Here is a 23,283-nt window from a genome sequence, read left to right on the forward strand (position 1 = left end):
AAAAAATCAAAAAAAAAATCACACCTAAATTCACGTAACATTCTATATAAATACTGATTTTCACGACATCTTGTGATCAAAGACAGTCATCGATCTGGGAACATCGCTGCCATTGCGAAATCACCAAGATTTAAATGGTTTACAGCTTTCATAATGAAAGCATCTACGGGTACATCTCACTGAAATGCAATGAATACTTTCATCTACCTACCCATCACCTCTGCTGCACACCAAAATTTTTATCTCCTGGAAGTCTCACGGAAGGAGGGCTGAGTTATGTTTGACATCAACACATCCCTCCCTAACAAGCACCATGTGAAACACACCCACTATAGAAATATATCACTCTTTGTGTATAATTTACAAATACCAAAACACTGCCACATCATATGTACTGTAGGACTCCCAGTCAAACTGAAAGTAATCAAACTGTAAGATAATGTCACAAATCAGACTGATTTCATTATCCTCTCACTCCATACAAAGTGATTCACAGAATTTCACTTTATTGCCACATACATCATTGGAGTGATGGCAAGTCTTGAAACACACAAGTTTATACAAAGAGAGAGATATTTTTTGTGCTTTCTATAACAAAGGACGGCATTTTCAATATCATCAAATACTCTTCGTTGATTAGAAATCATAGCAGTATACAATCATCAACACGATTCCGTATAAGGCCTTTATAAGGCTCCTTTAAATAAACCTCAACTGACCTCACACCATCACTAATCTAACATACATGTATCATAACAATACATGAAATGTAGGTGGGTTTTTTTTTTGGGGGGGGGTTGAAATGATGTTTCCTCTTTACTAGCATTGAGCAATATTGTTTTGTGTGATTTTACACATTTTGAAAATGATGTTAAAAAATCTGACTGAAATTGTAAGAAAAAAAAAGAGAAAGAATATTGAAAATGCCACAGTGATAAATAACACATAAAAAGCACACTCTCAACATCAAACATTCCAAATGTTCACGTTTTGATCAATTTGAAGATCAAGCTTAAGAAATCTAATCATAAGAACCTCAATGTCATTCACTCCATGAAAGAGATCATTCTGCTCCTACAGTTGGTAGAGCCTGTGCTAGAAGGCGGTGATTTCACTATTGGATGATGGTCCTTTCTTGCCTGTACCATTTTCAGCTAGGGATGTGTAGTCGCGTCCCTCAACATCATGACTGCTCCAGTCATTCACATCTCTTTTCACTTTGGCCTCCTGCAAGAAATTGCAAGAATTAATGCCATTTCCCTCCAGATGGGTATCTTCAAACTGAGACACTCAGAGGTCAAGGCAATGGAAATGAAAGATGAAAACATGAACTACACCTCTGACAAGTCGTCTATAGTTCTGTCAGGTTTCACAAACTCAATTCATGGAAAGGAGTGATTTATATCAGTGTGATCATGTACATCCTTTGCAGTGACCTTTCTTGGATTTTCAAAATGGTGTTAAATACACACACACAATCAAATGGTTGGGCAAACATGTACACAAATCATAAAGAGTGACTTGAGTAACAATAAAGTGACTACACAATGTAAGATATCAAAGAGCAATGACAATATCATCATATTTGACATTTGGCTTGGGATGTCATGGTGGCATCTTGCGTTTTGGAAAAATATCCAAAACTAGATGTACCTTGAGAAAGGTCATTAGCACTGCCTGAACTTTTCTCCCTCTCCCCAACCTCATCTCCACCCCCTCCCACCCCCAAAAGAAGAAGAAGAAGAAGAAGAAGAAGAAGAAGAAGAAGAAGAAGAAGAAAAGAGGCCCATATACAAATTTTTATTCATAGGGCCTAGATGAGCAGTGACAGTAGAATAGTAAGAGTCATACTGTAGCTCTATCTGTTTGGTGTCCTGGTGGAAAGACACAAAGACCAAGATTCCATATTATATTTATCACTGGAGTACACATGACAGCCACTAGAAATTGCATGATTGGAATGCCTAACTTTACATTCAGACATTATGTTATGACCTGAAAACCAATGCTAATTTAATGTTATAAGCGCAACTGACACGGAAGTGGAAGTATGGGCATAGCCTCTGAGCTGAGGAATGATGCGAATAATGATAATGGACAAGGCTCTTGTCAAGAAATGACAAACAATTTGTTATTACCATAATAACTGACATATAGACATCCATCAACTGTATTGAATGAACCCATTACTCACCTGGTCATATTCCACACCGCACTCCATGACCCTCCGACATCCTACTGGACAGCAGCAGAACAGCTTCCTCGCCAACGGACACAGAAGGTCAGGGTTCAAGTCCCTCGGTCGAGTGGCACCTGTCAAGCAGATGATGTGATCAGCTCTCATTACTCTCTTGTAGTATGACACCTCAATCATCTTCATGTATGGAAGTCTACTATTATTTGTTCTTCATTATCAACAACAACAACAGCAAAAAAAAAATAATACAGATAAGGTAATGTAGAAATCAATTTCATGGAATTATGCAAAATGTAAAGTCAAGTTCCAATGAGCAACGGAATGTGATCATGCGCAATCTTTTTCATGAGATATTATTAGATGACACCACCCCCTGAATGATTCCACACTATTTCACCATTTCTTGGTATGGTTGTCTTTCAATGTAATCAGCATTTTGAAGAAAGTGTTGAGCATCTGCATGAGTTGACTGGAAGAAAGAATCAAGATCCTCAATTGCAAGACCACAAATTATGCAAGGGTAAAACGATTCATAAAGCCTCTACACTTTCCAAGATGACAATCAATTTGAACAAGTTGAAGCCTAGCTAGAACATTCCAAACCCTCAGGATGTACAATCTTTGTAGTTATTTGCTTCAGCTGATGAACAAGATACTTTAAACGACTTATTACCTCTGCCAAGGAGGGAGGTTATGTTTTTGTCAGTGTTGGTTTGCCTGTTTGCAAAATAACTCAAAAAGCTGTGAATGGATTTTGATGAAACTTAAAGGAAAAGTTGATAATGACACAAGGAATATATGATTAAACAAGGAAAAGTAGAAATTACGCAGTGTGTAATATGTGTCCCCGCCGGAAGTAGCATTTTGCAACAAAATGTGCAATATAGGTAAAAAATCAAGGTCAAAGGTCAAAGAAGTCAAAGGTCAAAATTCTGTGTAGAAGTTTTGAAGCCCTCACCTAGTGCCATCACATAAAGCAAATGGAATCGAAATTGGGTTAGAAATGGCGGAGTAGCATTTTGTAGCCAATGTACAATATAGGTCAAAAATCAAGGTCAAAGGTCAAAGAAGTCAAAGGTCAAAATTCTGTGTAGAAGTTTTGAAGCCCTCAACTAGTGCCATCATATAAAGCAAACGGAATCGAAATCGGGTTAGAAATGGCGAAGGAGTAGCATTTTGTAGCAAAATGTACAATATAGGTCAAAAATCAAGGTCAAAGGTCAAAATTCTGTGTAGAAGTTTTGAAGCCCTCACCTAGTGCCATCACATAAAGCAAACGGAATCGAAATCGGGTTAGAAATGGCGAAGGAGTAGCATTTTGTAGCAAAATGTACAATATAGGTCAAAGGTCAAGGTCAAAGGTCACAACTGAAATTCTGTGTAGAAGTTTTAAAGCTCCCATGTAGTGCTATCATATAAAGCAAACAGAATCAAAATTGGCTCATAAATGACAGAGAAGTAGCAAATTGAACATTTTGATCACACACGGACGCACGGACGGACGCACGGACACACACACGTACAGAGCCCGTTTCATAGTCCCCTGCTCGAACTCGTTCGGCGGGGACAATTATGGTAGTGATCTAGTTAGAATTTTTGATGGATTTTTAGGATTTTGGCAAATAGGGTCAATGAACTTGGGAGTTTGAGCTGCACGTGAATGAGTCTTACATTCGTGTACTAAAGCGTGTGCTCTGCTCTAGGAGCCACCCCGAAGAGCCGCCCCGTGCAACAGGAAGCTGATGAGGTAAACACTTCTTTTTTTTAAAGCTATCATTGGAAAAGTTGGTGATTTTCAGCATGTGAGTATGGGTCAAAAAGAGCTGCTTGGTAGATGTCTGCACTCTCCAAGTGTTTTTCTAGTTACCACTGCTGCTGCAGAGCAGGGACCTTTTTCATACTTCACACATTCACGGGAATGAATGCCAGGAGGTGGCATTCTTGAAAGGAAAGATGAAATGTACCTGTGAGAAAGCTTGTCAAAAGTCCGACAAAGAGAACCACCATCAAGGCTGTAAAGCTGTACCACAGGTAGGATATGCTGTAAAACTTGGCAATGCGTGGACTGGTGCCAGCGAAAAGGGAAGGGAGTATTGTTGAGAAAAACAGAGGAAGAAATGATTAGCATCAAAAATATGTTAATGGCAAAGACAACAAGAGTCTAAAGCATGCCACAATTGGAGATTGGTCAATGTATTGCTCAATGTACTCCTACTGTACAAGCATTTGCATATTGAATGGGCATATGAATTGTACTGTATTACAATACTAGGATCCAGGCCCGTAGCCAGGATTTTTCAAGGGGGGGTGCGGTCACTAAAAAAACGGACCTTCGGTACCAATACCAATGATGACACACCTACACACACACACACACAATTATATATATATATATATATATATATATATATATATATATATATATATATATATATATATTCTTTGGACGACCGAACTACAAAAGTTGTATAAGAATTTGCGCGCAAAGCGCGCCGCAAATTGTGAATTTTGACTGTTTTAATGACGTTTTAAAGTCTCGAGGAAATTTGTATTTTTGTCTGTTGCATGCAATCGCGTTACGGTATTCCATCTAGGAAATAGTAAAAACTCATTTTGCCAGGAAGTTGCAAAGTTTAATTGTGTTCGAGACTCTGCGCGCGTAGCGCGCCGCAAAATTGAGAATAGTGATTTTCCTGGTGTTGCTTTAACTTTTATTTTTTCTATTGTATACCCGCGTTAGCAGGCCTGAAGCCTGGTATGCGAGTTTGTCAAAAACGAAAATAAATAAGAAAATTTTTAAAACAAAATGAATTGCAAATGTGAACCATTTATATTTTGCCTCCTTGTGGTAGGATATTTCCAGCATTTCATACACGAATCGCACATAGTCGGGGAGCCGGTGGAAAAAAAAAAAACACCGGTCACACGCGCCAAGGGCCATGGCATGCAGTGCCAATATAATAATAGCTCGCACAAATTGATACATAACATTTGTGTTTGTGTGCATGGGGACGATCCGATGGTTCATACAACAAAGGGTTTTGTACAATTATTTTTAACATTGTTAAACGTACTCTTCCACATTTACGTAGCATATACACTGTAATGTGTCTTTATATTTATTTGGATTGTTATCTTGAGAATTGCTAAAAACCGTTATTATGAAAAAGTGGACCTTTCAGAATTTGGGGGTGGGGGGGGGGTGCGTACGCACCCAACGCACCCCCCCTGGCTACGGGCCTGGGATCTTTAGAGCATCTCCACTTACTGCTACTTCATTAAAAAACATTGGTGAAATGTGTGGTTCAGCATTGTTATAATGCTAATATCAACACAAGAGTGATTTCTAATAAACTGCATTTGTATATACACAACATTTGATAGTCATTTTCAAAATTTACAGAGTAATCTAATACTTTGTGAGCCTTCAAATACATGCATTGTATATATGTGTAGAATATATCAAGCCCTTCTCAACATCTGCCAGAAATTATTGCAAGAACAGCATTTTTTTTAAAGCTTTATTGATCTTAATCATTCAACAGATGTCACTAACTTAAGTCATTGGCCAAGGACTAAAAAAGATGCTTCAATGATGCGAAAAAAGTCATCTTCATGCAAACTTATGGAGCGTCAAAAACATAAGTACGACAATAGTTCTATTAACGGACAGCCAAACCATATAATGGAAGCATACATGCACAGCCCACAGACAGCACTCTAACCCATTGCCTTTGGAAACTTGGTTTTGTTCTAGCCCTGTGTTAGGCCAGTCAAGAGTAAATGAAAATGTCTGCATAACCTGGCATCACTCATTGCCTTCATAGTGTTTGTACAGTGGACTCCCGTTATAATGAAGTCCTCGGGACCAGCAGTTTTCTTTCGTTACATCAAAATTTCACTATAACTGAAGAAACAAACAAACAAATACATAGAGGATAACTTTATGGCCGAATTTTTACTTCGTTATAACCGGAACTTCGTTATAACCGGAATTTTGTTATAACCATGTACGTTATAACGGGAGTGCACTGTATAATAGAAATGCAGAAGATTCATACTACGGGTCTGATGAATCGGACAGAATCTCTGATACGGATGTGACATTTTCGGCGAGGTATGCAGCCACTGTCGTCGTCGTCACGTTTGGGAGCAGGCAGCCGTCGATCGATGTTGGTAACTTGTCCGCAACTGGGGGATACACGTAGGCGCCAACGCCAATCCAGAAGGACACGCCAAATCCAAACAAGGAGCCCACAATGACTCCCTGCACGCAGAGAGAAAACACATTACTTAGTACAGTCTCACATTAACTCAGCCTTTTGGACACCAAATCCTTTTTGGAGGCCCATTTCCCTTTTGAGGAATAGAATAACTTAATAATGGCTGCCTGGAATATGTCATTTTCTCATTGAGAAAAATAAGGATAGTTTGAAGTAAGAAACTCAACAAATACTACACTCACATCAAAATAATTAATGTCCTATCCAAGCACTGATTATAGCAAGCTTTAGATGTGACAAATATGCTTAGATTACATTAATTAGGCAAAAAATGGTGTTCTGCACATGCGCGAGACTGCCGATTCCATTATCCGACCCGGGAGGCTGCATTGTCTTAGCGTTTGTGTTGCAGATCTCAAGATGGTGAATATCATATCATGAAGTACAGGCCTTTGAATGTTTAATTTCACTTCATTTCAGTTATCCGTCTATTAAGTATTTTAACAATACAGAGGAAAATAAACATAAGTAGCACTTTCAGTTTCATAAACTCAAAATACGACATTATAGCAGGCTTTCTTATGGCAAATCTTGAAAAATAACCCATGAGTTTGAAATGGGTACAAAATTTCAAAGACAATTATTCTTCAAACTCGATGTCATAAACATTACAGAATTCCAACTCTTTTAGAAAGCCACCATATGTCAACGAAAAGATTGTAATACGGAAAAGCAGAACTCCAATAAAACTCCAATGCAACCTGTTTGGAGTAGCATGTGACAAGACAAGGAAAAACTGACACTATTGTCATAATCAATTGGCATGCACGCACAAATTTTGCAACACCGTACTTGTAGGAAGGAATTAACAGTGGTCATTATGAGAGGAATTGATCTGGCGCAATCTTGAGATCTAGAACAGGAAATCTGGAATACGCGACTTTTGATACACACATGTTTACGGGAAGGTGATTTACTTGTAATTGCTGGACATGTACTTTGTCTGCATTTTAGCAAAATACAGCCTAAGAAGTGAAATACCAATAGTTATGATGTATACATGTATTGAGACATATAAAGGAAGAAACATTTGCACTTCTGCCCAGCTGCAAGTTTTGGCACATGACACACTTGGTACATTATTTTGACTCTTGTCAATATATTGCTTGACAAACTGAAGGGGTCTGTTACCAATGCACTCACAATGTTATTTGCCCACGGAAAGAGGATGCCAAGTGTGAACATGCCCAGTAGAGGTCCACCAATCATTCCCATCAACCCAATGGCCACAGTGAGGAGTGGGCCCAGTCTGGATGCCACGAAGGCCATTCCGATGGCCACCAGGCCATACACAGCAGCTGCGGGGGATGAACAGATGCAAAAAAAAAAAAATTGTGTGTGTAAGCTAACATACTAATATTGGCAGCTGGTGGACAAACGTTAAAAAGAAACTTGTGTGTGTATGTGCATGTGAGTGTGTGTGTTTGTGCTTCTCTAGAACAATGGCAGCTGTTAAGCAAAAAATGATACAGAGTAGCTTGTGTTATGTTTGAGTGTTTTAGCTACAATACTGGTAGCTGTGTGGGACAAAGCAGGGAACAGAGGAACTTGAGTGTGCTTTCTAATATGCAGAATGTATTTACAGTAGATCAAATACATCAAGTAGAAATGACTCGTAGGTGCACTGCTTGGGATACGAACAACAACATGAAGAATGTAATTTGCCTTTCTAAACATGTTGTAAAATACTGTGTCAGAGTATGTGGGTATACTAGCCCCGGAGACCCGCCGCTTGCGGCGGGGTCCTGGCGGCTACCCCGCAGTTTCGTTCAAGTGAGAATCACGAACAACTCCCTATTGCCACATATACGGCAACTTCACAAATAAACCATGGCTAAATGTCCATCATAAACACAGTGACAATATAAAATGAAATATACACTACCCCATTGCCCTGATCCCTCTCACCAATTTATCTGGAAACTGCATAATTTTCCACATTTTTTAGGAGTAGGCGGTCTGCCCTAGTGGAGAGCTTTGCTGCTATTTTGAACGTGTATATCCATCAGTACGCATCTACGCATGCGTAAATATTGACGTCAACGTTACGGACGCAAAAGGATATGAATAATGCATCATCGCACGGTGAATATGCATCATGTAGCCAGTAATACAGCTGTCAATGCAGCACTGCACTGCACTGAATGCATTGTGTGCGCATGTGCAAGTGATTGTGAGTTTTAGTGAGCATCGGTGAGCTGAAGATATTTGCCTTATAAGACAGCATTTTCTGCATCATAAGCAATGAAATGCATCAAACAGTCGCCGATGTGAATCATTTAGGTTTAGTCCACCCATGTAAGTATTCCCAGTAGTTTTTGTTGAAAAATTAAGGAAATACAGCGCCGGAACGGCACCCGTTTGGTACAACATTAAAATATCGAGGCCAAAACGGCGCAGCCCCAACACTGTACGTTGTACGTTGGGGCTGCTGGTCGCAGTTAGTGGGTATACATGCTTAGCAGGAACATGCCTAGTCAACTCAACGGTAACACTTGTGTCTCAGAACATGGTATCAATTCCCTGGTGTTCCTCCCCATTCAGGAATATTTATAACACAGTGCCAGATTCCAACAGAGTACCGTAGAACCATCTCAACATGACTGACAAGATCAGGCACGAAATCCTGCCCCAGGGAATGGCAATCATGTACATTACCATGTGGTTTTGTCATGTGCCCGGGGTGGATCGGTTTAAGTCTGTTGACAAGGAAGAGGATATCATTCAAAACTGCAATCTAGTACAGTACCCTGCCGTCGTAAGTTGTTCAATTCAAGGCATTTATTGAGACACACATCTAGGTGGTGCATATAGCCCCCTTCCCTCTGCCCGTATCACTGGGTAAACACTCAGTTTTGGAAGCAGTTCATCTCTGACTGTTAGGGTTCAGGTTTTCAGATAGCATGATGGATTCACATTCTTTTCACCACCTGCATGAAAAAAAATCCAAATGGTAAAAAAAAAAAAAAACAAACAAACAATATAAAGAATCCCATTTTTTAGTTATTCTCAACATCACACTGTCCATCATCTTCAGGAAGAGTGTATTAGTGAACAATACGGCCGACTCACCCAGGATCTTGGAAGTGATGGTTTTACTCCTCTCAGAGATATCCCTCTTCAGTGGTTTGATGATGTCCTCCACCGTCACAGCGGCCAGCGAATTCAGCCCCGATGACACAGTGCTGCAAGGATGTTTCAGAGGTAAAAAGAATGGCAAAGGGGAAAAGCAGTTCTACAACGATGATGTGCACATAAGTTTGCCAGTGTCATGATTCACATTACCCAGTATTTGTTCTGCCCTGTATATGATAGGATTCCAAAAGGGCACTTCCATTTGTTCTGTATCATTGTTCTTCTGGATTCACATTACCTAATTTTCTATTTAAAAAAAAAAAGAAGCAGCAAATATTGTTGGCCTTTTGTATAATCATTCTACATAAATATGGAAGTAGGCCAGAACAAAAGTTACCAAAACATCTCTCTGAAGAACAGACACTGATGTACGCTTGATATTTACTAGATACTGTATACACCATACATTTAGCGAGTCTTAATTTTCACGAATTGAAATTTCCTGACGATTTCACAAGTTATTAAATTCGCGACCGTGGAGTCCTGTACCGAACAGAGAAATGTATAAGCATATGTCACATTCATAGCGTGATCAGAGTCAATATTTTTGCATGTATCTAATTTCGTGAATAGCACCTGACTCGCGAAATTCGCGAAATATTTGGCATATACAGTACACCAATGCCTTTGATCAGGACTACAAACATTCACACATCACAATCATGGACGTTCAAAAGAGCATTCCGGGAGATACTTCTTTGTGATATATGCATATCAAGTAGCAAAATAATCTTTAAAAACATGCAGGCTTTTACACCTACTGTCAGAGCATAAAGAGATATCATAGTTGACAGAAGTCTCATGTAGAACCAGGCAGACTTGGCCTGGTAGCTATGTAGGCCTACTGGCTGATTAAAGGGCGATAATTGATCACTCTGTGCGTACCTCAAGGTGCCACTGAAGATAGCGGCGATGAAGAGCCCGGGAAGTCCATGTATGAAGCCGAGCTCAGTCACCACATAGAATGGTAGAAGCTGCGGACAGATTGAAGGTAGGACAGAATAAACCATCATCATTTTATGTCAGAATATACATGAGGGCTGCAATATGAGAGTTGTGGAATTAAATGCATACTGGCTCCCCATAGTAAATGTGTACCAGTATTTGTATTGCAATATTGTGATCAGACTCGCCTCTCGCATGGCATACTCTTGCATGGCAGTGTGTGCACATTGGGAGTTATCCTGGTGGTTTGTAGGAATATAAACACAACCACAAAAAATTTGGAACATGACCAGATACAGGGCATGACAAACACTATTTTCCAAGAGGAGGTCCAGTAACTATTTGTTCTGAAGATTTCTGTGGATTTAGACTATACTGTGGGGAAGTGGTCTATAAAATGTGCATTCATGACCACATGATGGGAAACCAATTACATGTCCCCTTTCACTTAATCTGTTCCATACTGAATTCTGAGATCCCCATATACTTGATACACAGGCCATGAGGTTCCTGTAGGGAACGGGTTAAAAGTGCTGACAAGAAATACATCACTGCCCACATTTCACCGGAATTTTGCTCTTACAGAGAAAACCTGGTACATACAATGTATTATATACCTCATTTCTAGAATCCTCTCATCTGATTGGTTAAAAGGGGAGTCATGAAAATAACTGTGCCCTATTTTTGAGTTACTGTGACCGGGGCCCGGGCACAGTTAGTAAATAGGTTTTAGAGACAGTCGTGACCCCGTACACGTAGATCGCTCATATGTACGCACCAATGATACGACCGCCGCGCATTCAATCAGCGTGCTGTAAAAGAGACTAGCGGACTGGTTTGGAGACAATCGCAACCCCGTAGTACACGTAACAACGTACACTGTACACATCACTGTACGCACCAGTGATACGACCGCCGCGCTCTCGATCAGCATTGACTACGAGTGCTGTAAAAGAGACTAGAATCTATATTTTCGGTATCTATATTTCGGAATCTATATTTTCGGTATATAAAACAAATAATAACTGCTTGACATTCGGGTCACAGTTAAAATTATGGGCCCTCGGTGATGTGAAAACCTTAACCATGCCCTCAGCTTCGCTTCGGGCATAGTTACGGTTTTCACATCACCTTGGGCCCATAATTTTAACTGTGCCCTCATAAGCAGTCATTATTTGTATACTGGTACTTACTTGTGGTTCAAATAAGAATTCAAAGCAGTAGATCTCTTTTAAGCCAGTAAATTTGGGAAATTTCTGCATATTCTTCATTCAAGTTTCATCAACTCGTGCCTGTCTTTCTTGACAGTTCATTTACCTGATCTCCATTGGCAACAAAGCCTGCTTTGATTGGGTCGCAGTCAGCGAAGACAGCAAACATGACGAGACCACACATGAGACAGAGTGAGACGAAGATGAACAGCATTGGACAGTTGAGGTAGATTGACCTGCAATATGTGCAACACACAAACACACAGAATATTGTACCATGCAGCAACATTAAATGTACCATGATTGGCAAGTGTACGAAGTTGATTTACACCATGCCATCTCACAGAGTCTGCTTGTTGAAACTGACAAGCAGCTGAAGCTTACACTAGTATCTCCAACTGATCCTTTTCATCTCGAACATGAACTACCTACTCAAAAAATTTCGATATCAATAACTTATGGGTGAGTGAATCATTTTAGTTTGTCAATTAAAGTCTATATGTTAGCATTCAAACAAAGTGAATAAACATTCACAGCAATAGTTGTTTTTACAGTAATAAAGGCAACATGCACCAAAGAAACAGTCAAAGTAACTGATAGCTGATTTACAAACTCAGTGATAATGGAAAAGAAATTAACAGCGCGTGTAAAAGTTTTGCTGAATCATCAGAAATGTGTAGCCTTCATGGCAAAATTTTTGAGACATGATTTGACACCATTGCAGTGCATGACCAGATTTCAATACTCTGCCTAAAACACATCACCTGAGACGCGCTGCCTTGACGCTTGATAAACAGCAGCAGCGGCTTCAGGGACAGCGCGTCTCAGGTGATGTGTGTCTTTTGCCTGAGACGCGCTGTCTTTGAAGATGTTGTTGTTGTTTACCAAGCGTTTTGATTGTGAGATCATGTTGTTGCCAAATTTTTACCTCCACGAAATAATCCTTATTACTCTAAAATCTTGTTCTTCAAAATAATCCCCTTAATCGAAAAAAAGCTACGACTATAATTTTTAAATCTTTTTAAGATAATAAAGATACCACTACCTTTGGAAATGAATGATGTTCCTAGGTGTACTGAGGTTGTACTTAGCTCTCTTTTGTATCGTCATGTTGGGTAGCCATAATGTGTCCATTTTTATCGCGCGCCTTTGTATCTTGTTATCTACTATCTTTGGTAGAAGCACAGATTTGCGGGCGCGCGTGCTCTGCAGTACTCGCGCGCTATCGGTAAAGGTATGGTAACAACGGTACGGTACGGTAAAAGTTGTGCCAACGGTAAGCCCTCTCTTTACATGAGTATTTTCCCGGTAGTCATGTCAACTTTGCAACGGTTTTCAAACGGTAATGTTTGAATGAAAGCAGATCGGTAAGGTAATATTTTACCAGTAAGGAACGGTTTTCCCGGTAGAGCATTAAGTTACTTCATAGCGGTAGTGTAGCATACTGTACACATGAATGTATGCCATTTATACATGCATAAAATTTGCTATATATGAATGACTGCAGATCTGACACCGTAACAGAACGCCTGATCACATTTATATAATCATATATAATAATATATATATTCACATATATATTCATATATTCATATATTCATATAATCATATTTATATATTCATATATTCATAGTATGGACCTGTTGATCATTTGTGATTATTTGTAATTATTTGTAATTATTTGTAATTATACAGTTACAGACAAGCTTGATTTCACATAGACCATGTACAAAGTACAGCTGGGCCAAAGGCGGGGCCTAAGGCCGGACCCAAGGCCACAGGCCTTAGCCCAGAACCAGGGGCCCAGAGCCTAAGTGGGCCCAGGCCCGGGGGCCCGGGGGCCCGGTGGCCCGGTGGCCCGGGGGCCCAAGGCCAGGCCGAGGCCAGGAGCCTAAGTGCTGGCCCAAGGCAGGGGGTCCAGCCAGGGGCCACCAGACTGAGACCACTAAGAGTACCAGTCATGACTTGCTGTGATAATGATGTGACAGGCCTGTGCATACACATATTATGTAAATACACTGTACAGGGCTGTGCATATTATGTAAATACACTGTACACTAACTATACACAGCCCAGTCGCTGTATAAATCACGACAGGGCTGTACCTGAGCAGCCCACAACACAGAGCAAACACAAAGCAAATTCTACGATTGCATATAGTTTTGATACTTGACATCATTTTTTGTCACCTCAAACGCATCAAAGACAATCTTTATTAATGAGATTTCATACCGTACCTGTTTTCCTGGGGTTATTTGTGGGAATTCTGCAATCTATTTGCAAATCTAATAACATGTGAAAATATCAACTCCTGATCATGTAACGTGCATGTGTACATTTCTGTGTTCACTGCTGTATTCCATGAACATGAATTCAACAACTACTGTTATATCCTGTAATATGAGCTGCCAGGACAAAACTCACATATGCTCTGATTCTGTATAGCAATCATTGAAATCAATTGAAAGCAATCAATGAAATGATTATTTCATTTTTTATATACATTTTGTCTCTAAATAATTGTATTTTTAAAGGAAAAAAGCTTAAAAATGGAATTTATGTAAATTTATGCAAATTAAGCAAAAGGCATTAACTGTTTTTATTTCTAAATGTGTCCAATAATCTCATTACCCTTGAAAATATCAGGTTCAGCACTTAAATCACTACAAATGGGTGCGCTAGCAGTTCCAAGACCTTTCTTTGGAGTATAATGCCTCTGTAAAACATGGAGCTATTGACCCCCTATTCATCGGATGTGCTGAAAATGTATTTTAGGACATTTCTGGAAGATTTCGCTGTAATTCTTTCCTTATTATAATTTCCTTGTGATTATTTCATTTTTTATATACATTTTGTCTCTAAATAATTGTATCTTTTAAAGGAAAAAAGCTTAAAAAATGGAATTTATGTAAATTTATGCAAATTAAGCAAAAGGCATTAATTGTTTTTATTTCTAAATGTGTCCAATAATCTCATTACCCTTGAAAATATCAGGTTCAGCACTTAAATCACTTCAAATGGAGAGTTTTATCCAATTTTTTGACAAAAGTCTAGAAGTTGGTGGCCATCTTGGATTTTGGCAGCCATTTTGAGTATTTCTTACTTGTGTACTTGACACTCGAACCAAAATTGATCTACACACAATTACCTTTACAATGGTACCAAAAATTAAACTTTTACATCAACTTGAACTGAAAATCAAAAATAACACATGCAAGGCCCCCCACTATTAATAGTTTTACTGTTGCAGTTGTGTGTGTATACATGTATGTGTGTCTGTGTCTGTATGTGTGTCTGTGTCTGTATGTGTGTCTTCCTTGTCTTGGCATCTGTGTAAATATTTCAAAAGCATACAAGGGTTAGCAACTACCAGACACAGGAAAAGAGGAAACTGGAATGGCACACAATTTGCCTAAATGGCAGTAGCAGAGAGAACATTATTGCCCTGTGAAAACACTGGAGGTTAGAAATCAGCTGGTAACTACTGATGCCGCAAGCCATTATCCACTTCCAATACTGCATCCTCTGGCCTTGATGGTGGTTCTGCACGGATGTGAAATTGGAAAAATCCCGCTGGAGAGTATGAGTGTCAAACTATCGACATATTTGCCAAGTTGCCTGTTCATGACAGGATTCACAATTGTGGGACAACCTGAGATATGTCATACGATATATCACCTTTATGTCCTTTGTTCATTAGTAGGTGGATCAGAAAGGAAAGTGTGTCGATGAGACTGATGGTTCAAATACAGAAAGCCATCTTTATCAATCATTTTTTTGATATTAGCTGTGACTAATGATATCTGAGTATCTACTAACTTAATGTGTACATGTATTATGACACTATGTACTGTAATCCTACTAATCCTTCATTGTCTTGTATCCTTCTCTTTCTCTCTCTCTCTCTCTCTCTCTACTCCTATGTATATTTATATGAATTTACTGCATGTATTTGGTAAATACATTTATTAAAAGAGATTTGGTCCTCAAAATACATGAACTGGCCTACCCTAGGTAAAGCTGTACTAATCTTGTTCTCTGGCTTGGCAACTCTGCACTTTAAGTAATTATGTGTCTTGAGCATAATTTTGAACCACTTATAACATCTGCATTTTGTCACACAAGCTGTTCATTTGATAGTGAGATGTTCCTCACATACTTTATGGATGAGTCTTGCAGGACAAGCTGAATTTTGTTAAAACCCCAGTTCCGCTAAAGGAAAATTCCACACCAGTAAAAGCTGGTTTGAGACAAAGGAGTAAATCTCAATGCACAATAGTGAAACTTTGATCAAAATGAAAGACATTACAAATCTCATCTCAGTGGCAGATCCAGGAGTAAGCGCACCGGGCGCACACCTCCACTCTATTTTTTTTTTGGTTGAAACAAAAAGAAATAAGAAGAAAATATTGGAGGGGGGAGCACGTGCATCCCCCTTTAATTTTGTAAAGGTGTCCCCTCTTTACGGAATTCCTGGATCCACCCATCCATCTTCAACACATGAGAAATGCTTTCTATCCCATAGCCAAGACCTTCAATTGCTTCCTTACCATTTAGCAGCACGGAGTGTTGGACAGCTCAGATAGCGCTGGACGGACGCCTGATTGCAGCCAAACGTGGCAAGCCAGTTGAAGGTTGCACCAAAGATTAAGGACCAGACGGTGTGCCGTATCGTGGGATTCACTCGAATGCTAGAAGATGAAAGCATGGAAAACGGATCAAGCCATTATTCTCTACAATACTGAACTATGTGCCCAAACAATCCATGTCAGTTATAGGAGCAGACTTTACAGAGGGCCGGAGAAGGCACTGGAGAATATCAATGGTTCTGTTACATTTGTTCTATACTTATTAGAATTACAGCATGCTTATCAGTCAAAAGTAGATGCAAACTCTACTTGAATCACTTGCAGAGAAATTATGTAGCACGCTAAATGACATACAACTTACAGTGATCTGGTTCAAATGAATACTTCCTAAGCACAATGAGTAAAACAACCATGGTGATGCACTTTAATTTTTTCCTTCAGTGTTTAGTAAATGATTCAGGTGCAACTGAATTATGTTGAAATTCTTCATATCTTATCTTTGCATTATACTTCCCACCAAAATTTATCTAATCTCAGTCACTTTCCTTGCATCTCTTACATTTCCACTCTCATGATGAACCTCTGCTTTGACCTCAGCAGATTCCACCTAAGAATGAAAACTGCGAGTGTTTCTGTTTAGGAAGGATTAATCGGCACACAGAATGTGACCGGTCACACCTTAAAAAAATTCTCCTTTAAGGGCGGGACCAGTTTGACGGACCTCTCCAAAACTAATGACTTAAGTAGGCATTCAATGAGGGGCTAGACACTCCCATATCAAAGACTCAATTGAAGCATGCTGTCATGAGAAAACCATTTCAAATTCGAGAGCAATCAAATTCATCCTTGTCCTCATATCAAACAAATAAATGAATGAATAGATAAATAAATAAATAAATAAATAAATAAATATAGATAGATAAATAAATAAATGTATATATATATATATATATATACATATATATATATATATATGTTTGTCTGTTGTGTAATTGTAATAGGTTCAACATTTCCTCTTTTGTTCCAATGTTTTACTGTGTATGTATCGTTCCTAGTATCCTTTGTATTAATGCTTTTTATCAGGATGTGGAAATAAATGAAATGAAAAAAAAAATGAAAATATATATATACATTATTTTCTTCAACAAGGGGCAAATAAACCAAGTAAAGCGTCCTATCATACTGCATTCTTGTTGAGATGCAAGTATTCTATTTCTCCAAAAACTATATGATGCATTGCAAAAAATTCCAATGATTTCGCAGGCCCTGTGGCCAGCATCATAAAATCATTCACATACTCATCAAAGATGACTCTGCCGCCCTCTTTGTTGATGCTCCAGACATTGGCGAATCCGTCCATCTTGATGGAGCCGTGGATGATAACGGCTATCAGACAGGACACCATGATGATTGTTTGGAAGACATCAGTCCAGATGACTGCCTTCATACCACCCTATTTACAGAAACAATAATGGGAGGAAAAATTGTAATTTGTAAAAGTGCCACTTTCACTCATAAGAAAAAAAAAATTCTCATCCTTAATTGTCCTTGCAGAAAGAAATCGTTCCTTCAGTTGTTTCTATCGAACTTAGCCCATTCACTTCCCACTGGATTTCTCATAGCTGACATTTTTTATGACCTTTACAAGAAAAGTATAATGATCTTTGATCTTAATCTTTGACCAAAATGTTATGCAAATCATTTACCACCTATCATTATCCTTCCTACCAAACTATATTAGCACTGGGATGTTCCTCTGCCTTTTCACAATTTTTCCTCTTAACTTTGTTTTTACGGGAAAGTAAAACAGATGAGAACAATTAGATCTAAATGGTAATTTTTCGCGGCGCGTCTGTCGCCATGCACCCTCTTGAGAAATATCCCTTCACACCCCCCCCCCCCCCCCATTCCGTATAACCCGCGAACCGTCTTGTGATTTTTCAACAATGCGCGTTTTGTGAGTGATCCACTGTATTCAATAGCATGAACATTTTGACTCATGTGACTGACACTTTTAGGCGCGGTCAGACTGGCAAAAGATCGCGAAGTTTAAGATTGCGATCTTTAAGACCTCAAAGTTTTGCCAGTGTGACTGCAAACTTCCCGCGAAACTTCTCGCGAACTTCCCACTCCAACTAGGGATTTTTCCCCCACCCTCTCCAAACTTCTCGATCTTTTGCCAGTGTGACCGCGAGAAACTGAAACTTCGCCATCTTTGTCACGTTACCAGTCCACCACCTGCTTGCGGTAAAGCGGGCGGTGTCTGTGAAGCGCGCGGTGTCTGTGAAGCGCAAGGTCATTGTCATGTACAGGTGTGCATTGTTACGTCACAATCACGAGGAATCGGACGGCGCGCTTTTTCGTATTTGCGCGCGTGCACCAATGACCCAAACTTCTCGATCCAAAGATCGAGAAGTTTGGCTGCCAGTGTGACCGCACGGCAAAACATCGCGAAGACTTCGCGATCTTAAACTTCTCGATCTTTTGTCAGTCTGACCGCGCCTAGTGTTGACTAGGTCGGAAGCGGGGGTGGTATCTCACTGAGCGGCGAACGTTTTCGAACGTAACGATTTAGGTTTCATCGGGGTTCGTAAACAGTTGCAATCAAATTCGCAGTTTTCATTGTCGCAGTTTTCCATGTCGCAATTTGTCGTAAAGAAATTTTAAACATGTTTAAAAATTTCTTTGCGGCAAGAAACACTGTTTGCGACAATGAAAACTGCGACATTGAAAACTGTTTGCGAATTTGATTGCAAATGTTTACGAATCCCAACGAAACCAAAAATATGATACGTTCGCAAACACTCGTCGCTTAGTGAGATAGCGTAATATACGCAAATCAATCCGAGGACATGCAGACGAGTCGAAGTACTGATGAAAATTTCGAGTCTTTAGCTAGATGGGTCGCCAGCAGGGGAGTAAAAGTATCGTAAATCGTAATCACGGAAACAGAAATCGAACCGAACACACCAACTATGCATCATACTCTGTAATCTCATTTACATATGCGCGTCACTGAGCTGATGTTACGCAGGTGCATTATTGAGGGCGTATCAATGGGCGCGACAACTCCACTGTTACATCACTCTCACGCATGCGCAAAATTACAGTGCATAGCTATGGCAACATAACTGGCTATAAATACGATGATCACAATATAGTTGTTACCTTTTTAGGCCACAGGCTTGAGCTCTTGACGATTGACTATTGTCATACGTTGATTCTGAGCGTTTTTCTTCATTAATCGATTACGATTAACGGTTGAAATTTCACCAATCAACCATGAGCGACGAACGTAAGTTCCCCTTTCTTTTGTTAAGAGCATTCTCTATGATTCTAAAGATGTGTTTGCAAATGAGCCTTGCCAACTACATTGTGTCATTCTGCTGTATGTAAAGCTCCCGTAATGTAGACTACTTATGCTACTACTTAATACTCTCGTAGTGTGTGTATATATATATATATATATATATATATATATACATATATATATTTATTTATATAAATATACGTATCCATACACCATACAATAATGCACACTTTTAACACTTCTGCTGCAGCAACAATTGTAAATGATTTTCCTTTTTTGCCATTATTCTAACGCGTCTTAAGATTCTGATTTCACGAAAAAATTTACAATGCGACATTCCGACCTTTAATTTGCGTTGCTAGTGAGTGACTGGGTATTTTCAATTATCAAAACCATTTACAAAATTTATAACACACAACACTGACACACACATATATAACATATGCAATGTAATTATGTTATATAAAATACACGTATTATTCATTCCATCTTCAGCCACTCGGGTCATTCCCGCTTTCAAGGAATATTTGAAGGCGATGAACGAATTCATCGAATTCGTCTTTTTGAGAGATATCCCAGACACCATCATGCCGGATGATTACACCAGCAACACAGACGAAGTCGTGAGGTCCTGCGAGACGACCGAGGCATCGTGGAAGGTGCAGAGGCAGACAACTGGGGACGAGGTTGCAGAAAAGAAAGTTGGGGAGGGAGAAGTGACTGAAATCTCAGAGAAAATTTATGACGTGGAAGGAGAAAACGTGGTCGTGGAAGGGAGGCTAAAACTTGCATCAGTGGAGAACAGCACGGCTCAGAAAATGAAAGATCGCACTGAAGAGGACGAGGAAATAATTGTTGAGGAAAGTCTAGAGAAAATTGGTGAAGAGAAGGCAGGAAAAAATGAGGGTGGAGAAGATATGAAAGAAGAGACGGAAGGAGAAGAAGGTACGTCCGATGGGGATGGCAAGACGGTCGAGATCCCAGAGGACGGAAAATTTGGAGAAGATGCATCCTCAGACAGCCTCGAGCTGCCTGCGAAAAATCGGCAGGAGCTTACAGAGGGAGAGGAAACTACACATACTGAAAGAGGGGAGGAGGAAGAGAATGGAAAGGAAGACGATGAGGACACTCATCTGAAGGACAAGGAGGAGGAGGAAAATGAGTGTCGGCAGGAGGATACGCCACGGATGGTGGGAGAGGAAGACGAGGAATGCCGGCAAAAGGAGAATGAACAAGTTGAGGAGAAGAGTGATGAGGACCGTAGGCTAGGGGAGGAGAAAAGGGAGATGGAGAGGGGAGCAGAGTATCGGCAGCAGGAAGAGACGAAGCAGACAGCGGGTGAGGAAGAGGGGTGCTGGCAAGAGACGAATGAGCAGCTGGAAGGGGAGGATGAGGCGTTAAGACAGATGGAGAATGGGAAGACTGAGGGGAAAACAGGGAGCAGGCACGGGAAGATCGCGAACCAGGTCGAGATTGAGGAGGCGGAGGAAGAGGAGGATTTAAGGCAGACAGCGAATGGGGAGACTGAGGGGGAAACCGAGAGCAGGCACGAGGAGATCACGAACCAGGTCGAGATTGAGGAGGCGGAGGAAGAGGAGGATTTAAGGCAGATGGAGAATGGGGAGACTGAGGGGGAAACCGAGAGCAGGCACGAGGAGATCACGAACCAGGTCGAGATTGAGGAGGCGGAGGAGGATGAGGAGTTTAGGCAGATGGAGAATGGGGAGACTGAGGGGGAAACCGAGAGCAGGCACGAGGAGATCACGAACCAGATCGAGATTGAGGAGGCGGAGGAGGATGAGGAGTTTAGGCAGATGGAGAATGGGGAGACTGAGGGGAAAACAGAGAGCAGGCACGAGGAGATCACGAACCAGATCGAGATTGAGGAGGCGGAGGAAGAGGAGGATTTAAGGCAGATGGAGAATGGGGAGACTGAGGGGGAAACCGAGAGCAGGCACGAGGAGATCACAAACCAGATCGAGATTGAGGAGGCGGAGGAGGATGAGGAGTTTAGGCAGATGGAGAATGGGGAGACTGAGGGGGAAACCGAGAGCAGGCACGAGGAGATCACGAACCAGGTCGAGATTGAGGAGGCGGAGGAGTATGAGGAGTTTAGGCAGATGGAGAATGGGGAGACTGAGGGGGAAACCGAGAGCAGGCACGAGGAGATCACGAACCAGATCGAGATTGAGGAGGCGGAGGAAGAGGAGGATTTAAGGCAGATGGAGAATGGGGAGACTGAGGGGGAAACCGAGAGCAGGCACGAGGAGATCACGAACCAGGTCGAGATTGAGGAGGCGGGGGAGGATGAGGAGTTTAGGCAGATGGAGAATGGGGAGACTGAGGGGGGAACAGAGAGCAGGCACGAGGAGATCACGAACCAGGTCGAGATTGAGGAGGCGGGGGAGGAGGAGTTAAGGCAGATGGAGAATGGGGAAACTGAGAGCAGGCACGAGGAGATAACGAACCAGATCGAGATTGAGGAGGCGGAGGATGAGGAGCTGAGGCAGACGGAAGATGGGAAGACTGAGGGGGAAACTGAGAGCAGGCACGAGGAGATCACGAACCAGATCGAGATTGAGGAGGCGGAGGAGGAGAGGCAACAACATGAACTGGGTGCGAAAACTGAACAGGATGAGGAGGAGGAGGAGGAGGAGACAAGGGAGGACCTTGTGCAAGAACGGAAACAGCTGCCAGAGGAGGTGGAGTCACAGAAGGACGAACAGGAAGAATGCGAGGAGTTCGGAAAGAGTCAGATGGGTGAGGAGCAGCACAAACAAGAAGTTGGAAATGACGAGATTTACAGTGCGGAGGAGCACGATGATGTAGTAGACAAGGATGGAGAGGGATGGCTGGTATTTGTGGAGCTTGCCAACGAGACACATACTGGAGATGAGAAGGGGCGACCCGAGTTGTTCGGGATAAATCAGGAAGGGGAACATGATAAGAATGCAGCAGAGCCGGAGAAGGCTCAGGTCGAAGAGAACTGTAGCGTTGATGCGGAGGAGTCAAAAACGGAGGCAGAAATGGTGACTCTTCATACGGAGGACGGGATAATCGTGGGTATGTGCAAGAACGCGAAAGCATCTGAGGATGACAGTGCATTGGAAGAGGAAAGGATGAGTGAGACCTCTGAGCAAGGGGAGATGAAGGAGGAAACCGGAAAGACTGCTACTGAAAGACAAATGGCAATAGATAAGAAAGGACAACTTGAGGATAAGGAGAGCATTACAGCAGAGGCTGTAGGAAATGATATGGAAGAGACGACCCCAGAAGCCTCACAACAAAACGCCACAATTCAATACACGTCATCAAACGAGTCAAAGAGGATGAAGAGATCTCGGCGAACGTGGTGGAGAGTCTTCACCTGCTGTGTCGGTAGGAAGAGGGACTGCGGTGAAGACTAAAAAGTCGGGAGGTAGGGAGGCTCTGGGTTGGGGTGGCCTGCGAGTTTGGGAAAGTGACGGCTAGGAGAAAAAAGGTTCATGGTCATAATCGTGGATTGGGATAATAAATGCAAGAATTGGAGACAATTAATTTCTTTCTTCTTTTTCCTTATTTCAAAAATTCTTCGTAATATGAGCACAATGCACTCTGTCATGATTGATGTATG

At 41.0% G+C, this 23,283-nt stretch overlaps 2 protein-coding genes across 2 annotated transcripts in view; one reads left to right on the plus strand and one right to left on the minus strand.

The window, feature by feature from the left end:
• Nucleotides 1-1,095: 1,095 nt before the first annotated feature.
• LOC140238257 (sodium-coupled monocarboxylate transporter 1-like) overlaps nucleotides 1,096-23,283 on the minus strand; it is a 39,567-nt gene continuing 17,379 nt past the window's right edge. The window contains exons 5-14 of the mRNA XM_072318194.1: nucleotides 17,659-17,813; nucleotides 16,322-16,462; nucleotides 11,878-12,007; nucleotides 10,501-10,589; nucleotides 9,553-9,665; nucleotides 7,624-7,778; nucleotides 6,259-6,464; nucleotides 4,162-4,262; nucleotides 2,195-2,313; nucleotides 1,096-1,227 (exon numbers count right to left, since the gene is read on the minus strand). Of these exons, the coding sequence (XP_072174295.1) occupies nucleotides 1,096-1,227; nucleotides 2,195-2,313; nucleotides 4,162-4,262; nucleotides 6,259-6,464; nucleotides 7,624-7,778; nucleotides 9,553-9,665; nucleotides 10,501-10,589; nucleotides 11,878-12,007; nucleotides 16,322-16,462; nucleotides 17,659-17,813 (1,341 nt within the window). The remainder of the gene's footprint in view (nucleotides 1,228-2,194; nucleotides 2,314-4,161; nucleotides 4,263-6,258; nucleotides 6,465-7,623; nucleotides 7,779-9,552; nucleotides 9,666-10,500; nucleotides 10,590-11,877; nucleotides 12,008-16,321; nucleotides 16,463-17,658; nucleotides 17,814-23,283) is intronic.
• Nucleotides 19,515-23,237, plus strand: LOC140237799 (uncharacterized). Its single transcript, XM_072317729.1, has 2 exons — nucleotides 19,515-19,655; nucleotides 20,166-23,237. The coding sequence occupies exons 1-2, from the start codon at nucleotides 19,643-19,645 to the stop codon at nucleotides 23,075-23,077; spliced, it is 2,925 nt and encodes a 974-aa protein (XP_072173830.1). The 5' UTR covers nucleotides 19,515-19,642; the 3' UTR covers nucleotides 23,078-23,237.

The sequence above is a fragment of the Diadema setosum genome, chromosome 14 (assembly GCF_964275005.1).
Source record: "Diadema setosum chromosome 14, eeDiaSeto1, whole genome shotgun sequence".
NCBI classification, from domain to species: Eukaryota; Metazoa; Echinodermata; class Echinoidea; order Diadematoida; family Diadematidae; genus Diadema; species Diadema setosum.